This window comes from Herpailurus yagouaroundi, unplaced genomic scaffold (genome assembly GCF_014898765.1).
Source record: "Herpailurus yagouaroundi ecotype Mexico unplaced genomic scaffold, PumYag 190, whole genome shotgun sequence".
In the NCBI taxonomy this organism is placed as follows: Eukaryota; Metazoa; Chordata; class Mammalia; order Carnivora; family Felidae; genus Herpailurus; species Herpailurus yagouaroundi.
The window spans coordinates 18,665,495-18,680,572 of NW_024412421.1; the positions used below are offsets into that span (position 1 = coordinate 18,665,495).

The window sequence follows — 15,078 nt, forward strand, 5'->3', positions numbered from 1 at the left end:
CGGGGACAGAGAGAGACAGAGCATGAACGGGGGAGGGGCAGAGAGAGAGGGAGACACAGAATCGGAAACAGGCTCCAGGCTCTGAGCCATCAGCCCAGAGCCCGACGCGGGGCTCGAACTCACGGACCGCGAGATAGTGACCTGGCTGAAGTCGGACGCTTAACCGACTGCGCCACCCAGGCGCCCCAGGAACTGTGTCTTTAAACTACTGAGAGGAGAGGATTCCACGAAATGGTTATCAACAGTGTAGAGATACTAAAAAGGAGAAGAATTTTTAAAAAAGTCATTGGTTTGGCAGAAAAAAAGAGGCTTCAGATAATCTTTAACATTAAAGTTTAGTAGAATGGCAATAAAAGAAGCCAGATTGCAAGGAACTAAGAAGGAAATTAATACATTGAAAGAGAAAGAAGAAAGAGCAAGTATCTGGTAATGATGAAAGAAAGAGCAGATGAATATTTGAAGGGACAGCAAGTCACATAAAGTATTTAAATTTTTCCTTTTTAAGTTTTAATTTAATTTAATTTTATTTTAAGTAATCTCTACACCCAACGTGGGGCTCAAATCCATGATCCCAAGATCAAGAGTCACATGCTCCTCCAACTGAGCCAGCCAGGCACCTCTAGATTTTTCTCTTTAAGACAAGAAGAAATGAACATAGTTTAAGTGGGGACAAAAGAAGTTAATGGATAGAAAGGTAATGAAGAGAAAGATTTCACAAGTATTAAAATGGGGAAGAAAAAACAGATGGCATTCAGATTATAGTTAGGTATAGCTAGTTTTAGAGTAATAGAGACAAACTCTACATCCAAGACTAAAGAATAGTGATATTTTGAGCCTAACATGAGCCTCAATTTTGTCCACGTAACAGAGTGTGACACTAAAACAAAGAGGAAATACCAGGGTGTGAAGGAGGAAAAGGGATGGATTAAGCGTCCCTTGGATGGATGGAACATTTACAGGGCCCCTGCAGAACAAATAACTAATGGGGCAACTACGTGGATAGAACTAGAGGGTGTTATGCTAAGTGAAATTAGTCGGAGAAAGACAAATATCATATGACTTCACTCATATGAGGACTTTAAGACACAAAACAGGTGAACATAAGGGAGGGGAAGCAAAAATAACATATAAACTGGGAGGGGTGGGTGTCTGGGTGGCTCAGTCGGTTGAGTGTCCTACTTCAGCCCAGGTCATGATCTCATGCTCTTGAGTTCGAGCCCCGCGTCTGGCTCTATGCTGACAGCTCAGAGCCTGGAGCCTGCTTTGGATTCTCTGTCTCCCTCTCTCTCTGCCCCTCACCTGCTTGCGCTCTGTCTCTCTCTCTCAAAAATAAATAAACATGAAAAAAAGTAAAAATAAAATAAAATAAAAACAGGAGGGGGACAAAAACATAAGAGATTTTTAAATATGGAGAATAAACAGAGGGTTGCTGAAGGGGTTGTGGGAGGGGGGATGGGCTAAATGGGTAAGGGGCAGTAAGGAATCTACTCCTGAAATCATTGTTGCACCATATGCTAACTAACTTGGATGTAAATAAAAATAAATTATTAATAAAAAATAACTAATGGGGCATATAATACTAGAAACATTTATATACTAACTACAGACGTAAAAATAGATATTGTTTAACACTTAATGCCTAATGTGTACAGCATTATCCAGAATATACACCCACTGATGCTCTCTGAAAATATACAAAACGTTTACCTTACTCAGAAAAGTTAAACTCATAGATGGTATTAATTGTGACAAAAACAGAATAATAAAGTAATTTAAAAAATGTTAGCTATGGTGATTCAGATAATGAATACTGGAAGCACCGGCTAATGCAGATAAGAGGTATTAATTTGAATGTTTTATGATATTCCAGATTGTTACTTCTCTAATGGAAATGAAGTGTTTTTTTTTAATGTTTATTTATTTAAAAAAAAATTTTTTTTTTTAACGTTTATTTTTGAGACAGAGAGAGACAGAGCATGAACGGGGGAGGGTCAGAGAGAGAGGGAGACACAGAATCTGAAACAGGCTCCAGGCTCTGAGCGGTCAGCACAGAGCCCGACGCAGGGCTCGAACTCACGGACCGTGAGATCATGACCTGAGCCGAAGTCGGCTGCTCAACCGACTGAGCCACCCAGGCGCCCCAATGTTTATTTATTTTTAAGAGAGAAAGTGAGAGTGTGCGTGTGTGCAGGCAACAGAAAGGAGACAGGATCTGAAGCAGGCTCCACACTGACAGCAGAGAGCCTGATGTGGGGCTCAAACTCATGAACCACGAGATCATGACCTGAGCTGAAGTCAGATGCTTAACCGACTGAGCCACCAGGTGATCCTAAAGGCAATGAAGTTTAAATCACACAGGCAGAATTATTATAAAGTCTAGTTAACTAATATCACATAAAGTTTTAATTACAAAATAACTGTATAAAAAATATTTACCTGAGCATCTATACTTTAACATTTTAGAATGACTGTCAGTTGCTAGAAAAGTGATGACTTCTTTATCTATTATATCTGAACATAATGTAAATGGATCTGGAAAAAAATTGCAATATTTAAGTTTCTTTTGATTAATGAAAAGGACCTGACATTTACATGATATATTAATTCTCAAGATTTTCATAAACTTTAGTACAGTACTACATATTCAGTCATCTTGTTGGATAAACAGAAAGGTTCTGGATGTCAATAACAGGTGATTAAAGTATTTACACCAGAAAGGAGTCAAAAGTGTGGCTTATATGTTAGAGGGCAAATATACCAATTACATTTTTAGCTGTATTAGTCACCTAAATATGTTTTCTTAAAAAATCAAAGAAGAAATATTTTTAATCATACCTGTTACTGGTAACTCCTGCTTTCTATTTTTGACAACAGGCATTGGAGGTTTAAAAACATGGTCACTAAAAGAAAACAGACACCAGAAATTAAAAGTAAACATACTGCTCAGTGTGTGCACAAATGTTTCTGTAAGCAGTGGTGTGATTCTGGGTGTTTGGCAGGCAGGAGATGGAACCAGGATCTACCAAAGTCTATCAAATTCTGCCAAAGTAGCGTTTGTAATGGTTATAGCCTCCTTTCTAAAAGTGGAGTTAAATAAGATTCCAAAAGGCAATAATACTGATGCCAACAGAAACACAGGGAAAAAGTTATAAAAGAGAAAAACATAGGGTGCCTGTCTGGCTCAGTTGGAAGAACATGCGACTCTTGATCTTGGGGTCACGGGTTCGAGCCCCATGTTGGGTGGAGAGATTACTTAAATAAACAAGCAAACAAATGTAAAAAAAAAAAAAAAAAAAAAGGAGAGAACAAAAGCAATGGGACAGAAAGCAAGAGAGCTGGCCCAAGGGCATATTTCCATGCTTTCCAATTCCACATCCCTGAGAAATCAGGTTAAAATTAACATCAAGAATGGTTTTATAAAGGAAAAAAAGGAGTGGTGATGATGTAATCCATCTCCCTAATATTCCGTTTACATTGCAACCTTCCCAGAATATAGCAGCAATACTCTTCAGTTTCCCTACTAGCACAGTATCCATCAGAGGAGAGAACACAAGTAAATTTTTAAGAAAAGCTACATCTCAGGTCCAGCCCCACAGGCTATCTGAGGAAGCAAGGTCATGAACTGGAGGTGAGGTGAAAGGAACAAATGAAAAGGTAATCCTGAGCCATATTTTCATCACACACTACTCCTTTTTATCAAATTAAATTTACAAACTGGTTTTTGCTACATTGCCGATGGATTATTAATGCATGTGTTGTTACTTCAGGTATAGGGTTTCAGGTTAAGTTCTCTGAGTATCCTTTCTAAAACGCAAATCTGATGTCACACAATTTAAAATTGTCAATGGCTCCCTACGCCCTATGAGTGAAAACCAAAAATCCTGACTGTGACATGCAAGGCCCTAGATGAACTGGCCCATACCTCCCCATTCAAACTCCATTCCCAACATTTCCATTTAGGCTCCTCCCAAGACCATTTTTTATCATTTCTATATCCCAGGGCTTAATAACATAGTACTACAAAAAAAAAATACTTGAATAAATAAAGTTAGAAACAATTATTAAACTATACCTTGACTGAGAAACAGAATTCTTTTTTTCAAAATTTGTTCTTTCATGTAAGTTTTGACTATAGCTTGAATCGGCTTTATATAAAGTTTTATTTTGTCCACTCTCCCTATAACAAGCATCAACTGGATTTGTACTCTTTAACAGGGTCTTCATTTGGTGATCATTTGTACATGCTGTAGTTAGAATTCCATGGGATTTACAACTCGGAAGCTTTCTAGACTGGCTTTTATCCTTATCTTCTGCTTCAGGGCCTCTGCCAATACTATCTCCATGGAGGTGTTTCAATGTATTTTGAATATTTATGTTCATAGATGAAACATTATCCTTGTATTTTTCTCTTTGTATTTTTTCCTATAATGTAAAAATGACAAGTAAATAATTTCAAGATAACCCATTTGTTTTATAATCCAATTTATACTTTCTTTAAATAATATAGGAAAAGTTCATGATTGTCAACAGAATATACATAATAAAAGGGACAGTTTACATTAACAGGAAAGGGGAATTTATTTAGTAAATGAACTGGGGACAACTGGGTAGCCATCTGGGGAAAAATAAATTGGATCCATATCTCACAATTTACACAAAAACAAAGTCAAAATGAGGGGAGCCTGGTGGCTCAGTAGGGTAAGCATTCAACTCTTGATTTTGGCTCAGGTTATGATCTCACAGTTCGTGAGTTTGAGCCCCATATCAGACTCTGTGCTGACGGTGTGAAGCCTGCTTGGGATTCTCTCTCTCCCTCTCTCTCTGTCCTTACCCATTCATGCTCTCTCTCTCAAAATAAATAAACTTAAAAAAAGTCAAAATGAGCTAAATATTGATATATAAAAAACTGAACTTGTGTGTATATATATGTATATACACACACATATGTGTGTGTGTGCATGTGTGTTTTTTTTTTAATGTTTATTTTTGAACTAGAGACGGCGTGAGTGGGGAAGAGACAGAGAGAGACAGAAGATCCGAAGTGGGCTCTGCACTGACAGTAGAGAGCCCAATGTGGGAATCAAATTCATGAACCACAAGGTCATGACCTGAGCTGAAGTCAGACACTTAACTGACTCAGCCACCCAGGTGCCCCAGAAATTGTATATATTTTAAAAGAAGACATAATATTTTAACATTCCTGAGGGGAAGAAGGCCTTTCTAAATATCACACAGAATCAATAAATCATGAAGAAAAAAAACTAATATAGTTGACCCCCTGAAAAATCTTTTTCAAAGCTCTACTATAGACCAAGAATAATATGGGTGGCTGGGGCGGTTGTGGGGAGGGTGGACTCAGAAGAAAAAAAGGTCAGAAGCAAACCAAATGATTATCAAAACATCTAGAAAGAATATGTATAAGTCATGTCTTGGGGTATGATTTTTCTATCAACATTTATGAAAAGCTACTATAATGAAATATGAAGAAGATCAACAATAGTATAGAAAAATAGGAAAAGGAGATGAACAGTTAATGGGAAAGGAAACATAAATAGCTCCTAAACTTATGCAAAAATGCCCATCCCACATGCAATAAGAGAAATGCACAATAAAGCTACACTGAGACAGCATTCATCTAGGACACTGGCAAAAATTGAAAGGGTATACACTCTCATAACTTACAGGTGAGAGCATAAATTGCACAACTTCTATGGAGAAACAATTTGACAGGATTGTTCATAATAAAACTTGCACATCTTTACAAAAAAATCCTATAGATAGGGGAACCTTGGTGGTTCAGTTTGTTAAGCGTCTGACTCTTAATTTTGGATCAGGTCATGAGCTCACAGTTCATGGAATCAAGCTCTGTGTCAGGCTCTTGCTGACAGCAAGGAGCCTGCTTGGGATTCTCTCTCTCCCTCCCTCTCTCTGCCCTTCCCCTGCTCACACATATACACACACATGGCTGGGAATGGAGAATGCAAGGAAATACCTAAAGGGTACAGAGTTCCTTTCTGAGATGATAAAAATATTGTAAATGACTATAGTTGCACATACTGTAAATATACTAAACACTACTGAATTGTACACTTTAAATGGGCAAATGGTATGGTGTGTGAATAACATCTCAATAAAGCTTTTTTAAAAAAGATGAAATACTAATATAAACATGTATAAACCTTGAAAACATTATTCTAAATGAAAGAAGCCAGTCACAAAAGACCATGTGCTCTATGATTCAATTTATATAAAAAGTACAGAATAGGCAAATATATAGACACAGAAAATAGTGGTTGCCTAGGCTGGGAAGGTGGGAAGAATGGATGGGGAAATAGGGAGGGTGACTGCTAAAAGGTATGGGGTTTTTTTGGGGGCGTGATAAAAATGTTCTAAGATTGATTGTGGTAATGATTGCACAATTCTGTGGGTATACTAAAAGCCAATGAAATGTACACTTCAAACAAGTCAACTGTATGGAATGTGATTTACATCTTAGTAAGGTGGTTACAAATATATATATTTACCACCTGGGTGGCTCAGTCGCTTAAGCGTCTCTTAATTTCAGCTCAGGTCATAATTTCATGGTTCATGAGTTCGAGCTCTACATTGGGCTCTGCAGTGACAGCATGGAGCCTGCTTGGAATTGTCTCCTTCTCTCTCTGCCCCTACACTGCTCGCTCTCTCTCAAAAGAAATAAAAATAAACAAAAAAAATTTTAGTGTTTTATTTATTTTTGAGAGAGAGACACACACATAGCATGAGCAGAAGAGGGGCAGAGAGAGAGGGAGACACACAGTCCAAAGTAGGCTCCATCCAGGCTCTGAGCTGTCAGCACAGAGCCTGATGCAGGGCTCAAACTCACGAACCACAAGATCATGACCTTAGCCAAAGTTGGACACTCAATCAAATGAGCCACCCAGGCTCTCCAATAAAAATAAACTTAACAACAACAAAATATATTATATATATATTTTATTATATATATATTTATATGTGTTTATATATATTTTATATATATATATAAAAAATATATGGTAGCAAGACATTTACTCTAGAGTTGTTTACACTTGTGAGAGATTGAATATAATCTAAATGTCTCTCAATTAAGTACTAGTTAAATAAATTTATAATAATCTTTAATATTGAATACTACTCAGTCATTTAAAAGAATGAAATTACTATACTATTATACTAAGTTGAGCACTATGCTTTTATTTTTAAAAATACATGCACAAAGGAGCACCTGGGTGGTTCAGTTGGTTGAGCATCCAACTTCAGCTCAGGTCATGATCTCCTGGCTCGTGAGTTTGAGCCCTGCATGGAGCTCTCTGCTATCAGCACAGAGTCCACTTCGGATCCTCTGTCCCCCATTTTCTCTGTACCCCTCCTGCTTGTTCTCTCTCTCTCTCTCAAAAATAAATAAACATTTAAAAAAAATTTTGAGAGACACAGCATGAGTGAGCGAGGGGTAGAGAGAGAGAGAGGGAAGAGAATCTTACGAGGTGCAGAGAGAGAGGGAGAGAGACTGCAGAGCCCAAAGCAGGGCTTGAGCTCACACATGTGGGACTAGAACTCAAAAACCAAAAGATCATGACCTGAGACAAAGACGGGTGCTCAACCGACTGAACCACCCAGGCGCCCCATCAAAAATAAACATTTTTTAAAAGTACACACACACAAAGACACAAATTGTACATACATTAAAAAATATAGAAACATGTATATGTGTGTATATATACATACATACATATACATATATAAGAGAGAGAGATTACTTCTCCATCCTTTCTCTTTCTTGAACCCTTATTATACAGATGTTAGATCTCTATCTTCCGTGTCTCTTATTTTTTCAGTCATCATTTCCATTTCTTAAAAATCTTTTCTTTCTGTGCTCAAAGATGGTTACTCAAGTATCACTACTTAATTTTGAATTTAAAACCAATAAAACTTAAAAAATAACTTAGCAGGAAAAATATTTTACCCTCTAACCTCTACTGAAAAAACAAAACAAAAAACCTTGAAAAAAGTTCTATATTCTTTGAAACAAAAAAACCCCACCTCATTTCCTTCTCTTTCAAGCTGTTCTATTCTGTGTAGAATTTCCTTTGCTTTCTTCCAGTACTCTTCAAGATTCTTCTCTTTCATATTTATGTCTTCTAATTGTTTTTCATTCTCATCAAAAGAATATTCTCCTAGACTTGGACATAATTTTTCAGCTTCATAATATGGGAAAAAATAGTTAATTTATCCATTACTGGAAATGTTTTTTTTACACTTTAAATGTAATTTTAACACTAAATACAGACAACCTCATGCCCCACACCCCCTTCTCTAAATTTGGCCCATCTAGACTAAATTAACTGTCTAAATGGTATAGAAAATAAACACAAAGCCAGTGCTAGGCAGAGGCCCAAGCCCCAGTCATAAATTAGACTTTAATCTGCAGACTTATAGGAGAAAGAGTATCATGAAAATATGTTATGCCAGATACATGAACACCCTCAGGTATATGGATACTGGTTTTAAAGTAGTTTTTTTTCAACAGCTTTCATAGAGTGGTTCCTTCCTATAATCTTTTAAGTTTTCTTTTTGCATTTTGCAGCAGCAATTTTTCTTCCATGAAGACTAATTCAATGGCCATTAATCCTTCAATGCATGCTCCCTCCTGGCACAGGGTCTTTGTGCCTCACTGTTGCTCATACCTGAGACATTTGCCATAACAAATTCCCTTCTTTTCACCTAGTTAATGCTATATATTCAGATCTCAGCTCAAGAATCACTTCTTCCAAAGCCTTTTCTGCTCCAAGTCTAAAACACAGTCTTTTGTTCTATGCTCTCTAAGCTCTATTGCTCCATCCATTCCTAGCCCTTAGGTTAATATATAACAATTCATTCATTTTTGAGATTATTAATGACTACCTGTTTATCTAGTTAAACTAAGCTCTATGAGTGCAGACTGTTGTTTCTTAATCATTGTATCCCTAAAACCTAGCAGAGTGCCTGGCAAATAAAAGGCACTCAGTTTTTAAAATAAATGAAATGTACTTTATAATTTAACCATAAGTCACCTGTAGACCTCAAGTTTAAGTCCTACAACTAAATTTGTCCACAATGCATAAAATAAGTAAATTCTCTATATTGTTGCTCTCTTCCAGATAGATTTTTAATATGATGAAACACTCTAGTCATGTCCAAATCATATACTCTGCTTTTCAAATGTAAGAAGAGCCTGGGGACCTTAAGGGGTTTGGCTCATTCAGCAGATACAAATTCCCTTTCATAAACTTTGATATTTTTTTAAAGTAACAATATACTTACTAATTTTTTTGCAATTGTGAAGCACAAAAGTGGCAGCTTTGTTTAGTTCCTCACTCTGTGATTCAGTTAAGGCTTGTATCATGAGTGGAAGCCCATTGTTTTTAAAAAGGTCATACTGATTTTCCTCTGGAAAATACATCAAAAATGAGAGTAGAAGATAGTAAATCCTAAGCAAGAGACAGCAAAGCAAGGAGAATGGAAAAGTGGAGCAGGGAGCAAAGAGGAGAGAAGAGATTGCAAGGAGAGAGAGCGAGGAATGTAGAAAGGGTTGAAAAAGAGGAAAATGGACAGAGAGAGAGCAGGAGAAGATTGGAAAGAGGGAGGAAAATGGAAGAGGAGGAGAAAAAAGAGTGATAAGTAGAGAAAGAAAGGACTTTCAAAGGTTTTCAGTAAGGGAGAACAGGATTGGATCTGTGCAGCAGTGTAAGAGTGGATTGAAAAATGGAGATACGAGAGAGGGAACACAAGGAGAAATCTATTCCAATAACATTGGTGAAAGATGTTGAGGGGCTAAGGGCCTAAATTGGAACTGGGCAGAAAGGGATAAGGAAGAATATGGATGAAGAAGGATGAAGAGCAAAATGACTAGCTTGGGGCCTGAATGACTTGGAGAAAGGCAGTACTTTTAAGCCTTTCACATGAAAATGAGGGAAAAAAAACAAAAGTGGATTTCCACTCCACTGTTCTAATAAGCACACTGAATAAATTTAATACTTACCACAATCCTCTGTGCAATGACCAAGAGTAAGTATGATGCTAAATTTTTCTCCTGAATCCAGACTTTCATGAAGCAGTAATGTCAGAAGTTTTGAAACAATCTGATACTTGGATAGTATTACTCCAAAAGTAGCTATTAGTATAAAATAGAGGGAAAAAAGTATAAACTTCAAACTCATAACTATATATATATATATATATATATATATATATATATATATTATATATATATATATATATATATACACTATATGTCAGATCTTATCCTGGGAGAATGATCTCATAACTATATAATATCTAATATTCATAGCTCATATAATATCTAATATGTATGTGTATGTGTATATAAATAAATACATTGTAATAATATGGTGACTTACATAGTCCTCATTAATCCCATTTCCCAAGATAGGGACAGTTTACTAAAGCCTATTTTATGAAGAATGGTTTCTTCTCAATTATCCTGCATAATGCTGTGAGTATGAAGTAATAATATTACCTCCCTAAAAGCTGAATATGCTTACTCTCACCTTATACACCTGTTCTTATCTAGATGGACTATAGACCTTCCTATGTAACTAACTCCTGCCCATAACTGAAATACATTATTAACTGCCATGGTTCTAATGTTAATGACACAGTGAAGCATCCCTGTAGCTGTCACAGTGAGATATAACAAAATTCAAGAAGCTGCCATTTTGTTATACTTCTCCTAACAGCATTTTTAACAGAGTTCACCCAGTGTCTAACAATACTGATATCAATAGTAAGGTTGTAAATTCTTCAAGGTACTAGGTCTTAATCATTTTTGTGTCTCTAGAGCTCACTAAGAGCCCAGCACATAGCAGGCCCTTAAAAGCTGATCTTTGGGAATGCAAGCTGGTGCAGCCACTCTGGAAAACAGTATGGAGTTTCCTCAAAAAAACTAAAAATAGAACTACCCTATGACCCAGCAATTGCACTACTAGGCATATATCCAAGGGATACAGGTGTGCTGTTTCAAAGGGACACATGCACCCCCATGTTTATAGCAGCACTATCAACAATAGCCAAAGTATGGGAAGAGCCCAATGTCCATCGATGGATGAATGGATAAAGAAAATGTGGTATATATGTACAATGGAGTATTACTTGGCAATCAAAAAGAATGAAATGTTGCCATTTGCAACTACGTGGATGGAACTGGAGGGCATCATGCTAAGTGAAATTAGTCAGAGAAAGACAAAAATCATATGATTTCACTCACATGAGGACTTTAAGAGACAAAACAGATGAACATAAGGGAAGGGAAACAAAAATAATATAAAAACAGGGAGGGGGACAAAACAGAAGAGACTCATAAATATGGAGAACAAACTGAGGGTTACTGGAGGGGTTGTGGGAGGGGGGATGGGCTAAATGGGTAAGGGGCATTAAGGAATCTACTCCTGAAATCATTGTGGCACTATATGCTAATTTGGATGTATATTTAAAAAAATAAAAAATAAAACAAGTCAAAATAAAAAAAATAATAACTGATTTTTTAAAAATCACCTACTTATTTTTCAGTTTTTTGTGAATGTTAAAAGCATTGGTTATTACGGAGATTTACAGACTATCATTCCTCAGTGTCTGTACATGTGAGAAGCAGCCATGGGTTCAAGTCTGAGTCTGCCACACACTAGTTATGGTTGGGTAAGTCAGACCTCATACTTATTAGAAAGAAGCATAACTTAATTCTTTATATAATTTTTAAAAACCTATAAATTGGGTTTTCCATTCCTTATGTTTCCCAAATGTCCATTTCTAACTTAAAGTTTTTAACTTAATATTGCTCTTTTGTTGAAACAAAGGTTTAGAAATAACAGAATCTTATCTTGATTCTATCATTAGACAAAGTCGGAAGTCCTAGTTTTGAACCCTTAGGGAAGTCATAACCTTCATGGGAAAACAAGGAGTTGGACTAGATAAGTTTTAAGATTCCTCCCACATGTGAGAAACTGGAAGTCCAAACCATGTTTGTGTTCCATCTACCATTTCAACACCTACCATGTTGAATTCAAACAAAACGCAATTATATAAAAATTACTAAGCATGTTTACTCACGATTATCAGCAATACACGCATCCACTGTCTTTGTCACCACCACTGCAAGCTTAGCACTGGAAACAGTCTTGTGTGAATCAGATTCCAGTTGCACAAGAACTTGAGACAATACATCCAGTCCACCCACAGATATAAAGTATTTCTGAACAAATGCTTAAGGAATAAAGTAGCAAGACTATTAATATCGCAAACAAGTGTATGGTTCCATTCAATTATTTTGCACTAAATATGACATTAACTTGACTTTTTCAAGTACTAAAAATCCCAAAATTAAAGAATGAAAAAATCTAATCTTTACCTTTAATCATAAAATAGGTCATTTACTTAAGTAAGAAATGCACTTTCACATGGAACAACTACACATACAGTACAGTGTTTCTCTTGTGTTAGATATCTTTCTTATTTAGCAAGAACTGGTATATCTTGCAAGAATGGCATTAGTAAACTCAAGTCCTTCAATAGAGCTATGAAGAATAGATTAATTCATTTAGTGTGATATTGCAATTAGCAAGCTGCCTATTTTCTGAATTCCAACTTAACTCATTCCTTAGATTGCTCGAATCTACAAAGGGCAAAGTAATTTAACTATTCCAAAAGAACACATATTTTATCCATCTTATTTAAGCCTAATTGTTTTAGTTCTTAGAACATAAAATTATAACATACTATTGAGAGTCATAACAACTATTCCAAGCAAAGACTCAGTGAAAAATACATTTTTGAAAAGTCGAAGTGTCTTGTTCCCCCTTTGAAAATGATTCTGATGGGAAAGTATCCCATGGGTCTGTGTATTCAACAGTCTCTACAGCCCCTATCCCAGCAGTGGGCTTATAACAAATGGATACATGGATTAATGATTATAATTCTGCCACGAACCTTCTTCCCAGTATACCCTAGTACTACAAATTGAGCCAAGATGATTTAAACAAAAAAATTACTTTTTGTATTGTTCAACAAAACACAAAGATCTTAATCTAAAAAAACATCATGGTCAGAATTTTCTACATTTGGGAAAGGAACTGTTAGGAAATGTTATCAAAGGATAAGCAAACATTTTCGATATTATGGAGACTCCAAAACAGGTTTCTTTACTGCAAAATATTTTCATTAAAAAAAAATTCTTGAAAAAAGAAGTATTTTTATTTTTATATTTATTTGTTTTATGGGGGGAGAAGGAGAGAGAATGCATGCATGAACAGGGAAGAGGCGGGGGGGAGGGGGGGGAGAAGAATCCCAAAGAGGATCTGCACCTGCAGCACAGACCTGACATGGGGCTCGAACCCACAAACCGTGAGATCATGACCTGAGCTGAAACCAAGAGTCAGACCCTTAACCAAATGAGTCACCCAAGTACCCCTAGGAAGTATTTTTAAATGCTTAAATGAAAATGGCACTGTATTACCATGATTTCTAGTTATGGCCCATGTAATAAAAATTTATAAACACAAGAACATCCTAGTCTACACTTGTATGCTGAATATTTCAAATTTCATCTTATATTTCATACCAGTTTGCTGACAGTAATGAGGTTCTAAAATTATTATTCATCCAAGTTGACTCTTAGATAAAAAGGAAATGTCAAAGCATCATGGAGAGAATCCAATTTTTGGAATTATAGAGCTAAGTTCCTTTGCATGTGAAACATGACTATTTGCTTTAAATGTGTGAATACAGAAATATACCAACAACATGTGAGAAAGTTCTAGTTGTTCCACAACCTCATCAACATTTAATATTACTAGCCTTTCCCCTTTCAGCCATTGCAGTGAGTGTGTAGTGGTATCCTTTGGGTTTTAGTTTGGATTTCTCCAATAACAATAATTCTGAATATCTTTTCAAACATTTTTTCAATGCTTATGTATAATTTAATATTCATATCTCTTTTGGTGACATATCTGACCAAATCTTGCCTCTTTTTTTTAATCATTAGGTTGTTTTTTTGTCCTACTGATTTGTAAGAATTCTCTATAGATCTTAGGTGTAAGTTCTTTACCAGGCGTACATTTCACAGATATTTTCTCCCAGTCTATGGCTTTCCTTTTCAGCTTTTAATTTCAGTGAAGTCCAAGTTATCATTTTCTCTTTAGTGGCTCATACTTTCTGTGTTCTAAGAAAGCTTTGTCTTCTCCCAAGTTATGAAGATTTGCTCCTGTTTTCGTCGAGAAGTTTTGAAGTTTTAGTTCTTACATTTAGGTCTATGGATCATTTCAGGTTCATTTTTGTATACAGTGTAAAATTAGGGTTGAGATTCATATTGTGTATGGATATCCACTCTTTCCAGCACCATTTGTTGAAAAGATTATCTTTTCCCACATGGAATTATTATGGCACCTTTGTAGAAAATCAACAACTATCTATGTATGGGTCTATATATGGGCTATTTTGCTGCATTGACCTAATATGTCTACACTTACATCAACGCCACACTTTCTTGATTACTGTATAATAAGTATTGAAATCAAGTTATATAAATCCCATAATTTTGACCTGTTTCAAAAAGTTTCGACTATCCTGGCCCTTTTACATTTCCATGTAAATTTTAGAATCAGCTTGTCCACCAATTTCTACAGCAATGCCTGCTGGTATTTTGAGGGGGAATGTCTTGAATCCAGAAATGAAATTCAGAAGTGACATTCTAATAATACTGAGCATTACAATCCATGAGTGTAGGGTATCTCCCATTAACCTAGGTTTTCTTTATCTCAGCAAAGTTTCATATTTTTAAGCATATAGACATTGCACAGATATCATTAAATTTATCCCTAGTTTTTTTGTTTGTTTGTTTGTTTGTTTTTTAAGTAGGCTTCACACCCAGCATGGAGTCCAACTTCAGGCTCGAACTCACAACGCTGAGATCAAGCCCTGAGCTAAGATCAAGACTCAGACGCTCAACTGACTGAGCCACCTTGCTACTATTTAGAAATACAGTTTATTTCTGTATGTGACCTTGGATCCTAC

At 36.1% G+C, this 15,078-nt stretch overlaps 1 protein-coding gene across 3 annotated transcripts in view; it reads right to left on the reverse strand.

Moving 5' to 3' along the window:
- The window catches only part of TERB1 (telomere repeat binding bouquet formation protein 1), a 47,477-nt gene that overhangs the window by 9,249 nt on the left and 23,150 nt on the right, over nucleotides 1–15,078 (reverse strand). For all 3 annotated transcript variants that reach the window (XM_040498242.1, XM_040498239.1, XM_040498240.1), the window contains exons 10-16: nucleotides 12,121–12,273; nucleotides 10,037–10,168; nucleotides 9,319–9,444; nucleotides 8,059–8,216; nucleotides 4,073–4,422; nucleotides 2,836–2,900; nucleotides 2,437–2,532 (exon numbers count right to left, since the gene is read on the reverse strand). In XM_040498242.1, the coding sequence (XP_040354176.1) occupies nucleotides 2,437–2,532; nucleotides 2,836–2,900; nucleotides 4,073–4,422; nucleotides 8,059–8,216; nucleotides 9,319–9,444; nucleotides 10,037–10,168; nucleotides 12,121–12,273 (1,080 nt within the window). The remainder of the gene's footprint in view (nucleotides 1–2,436; nucleotides 2,533–2,835; nucleotides 2,901–4,072; nucleotides 4,423–8,058; nucleotides 8,217–9,318; nucleotides 9,445–10,036; nucleotides 10,169–12,120; nucleotides 12,274–15,078) is intronic.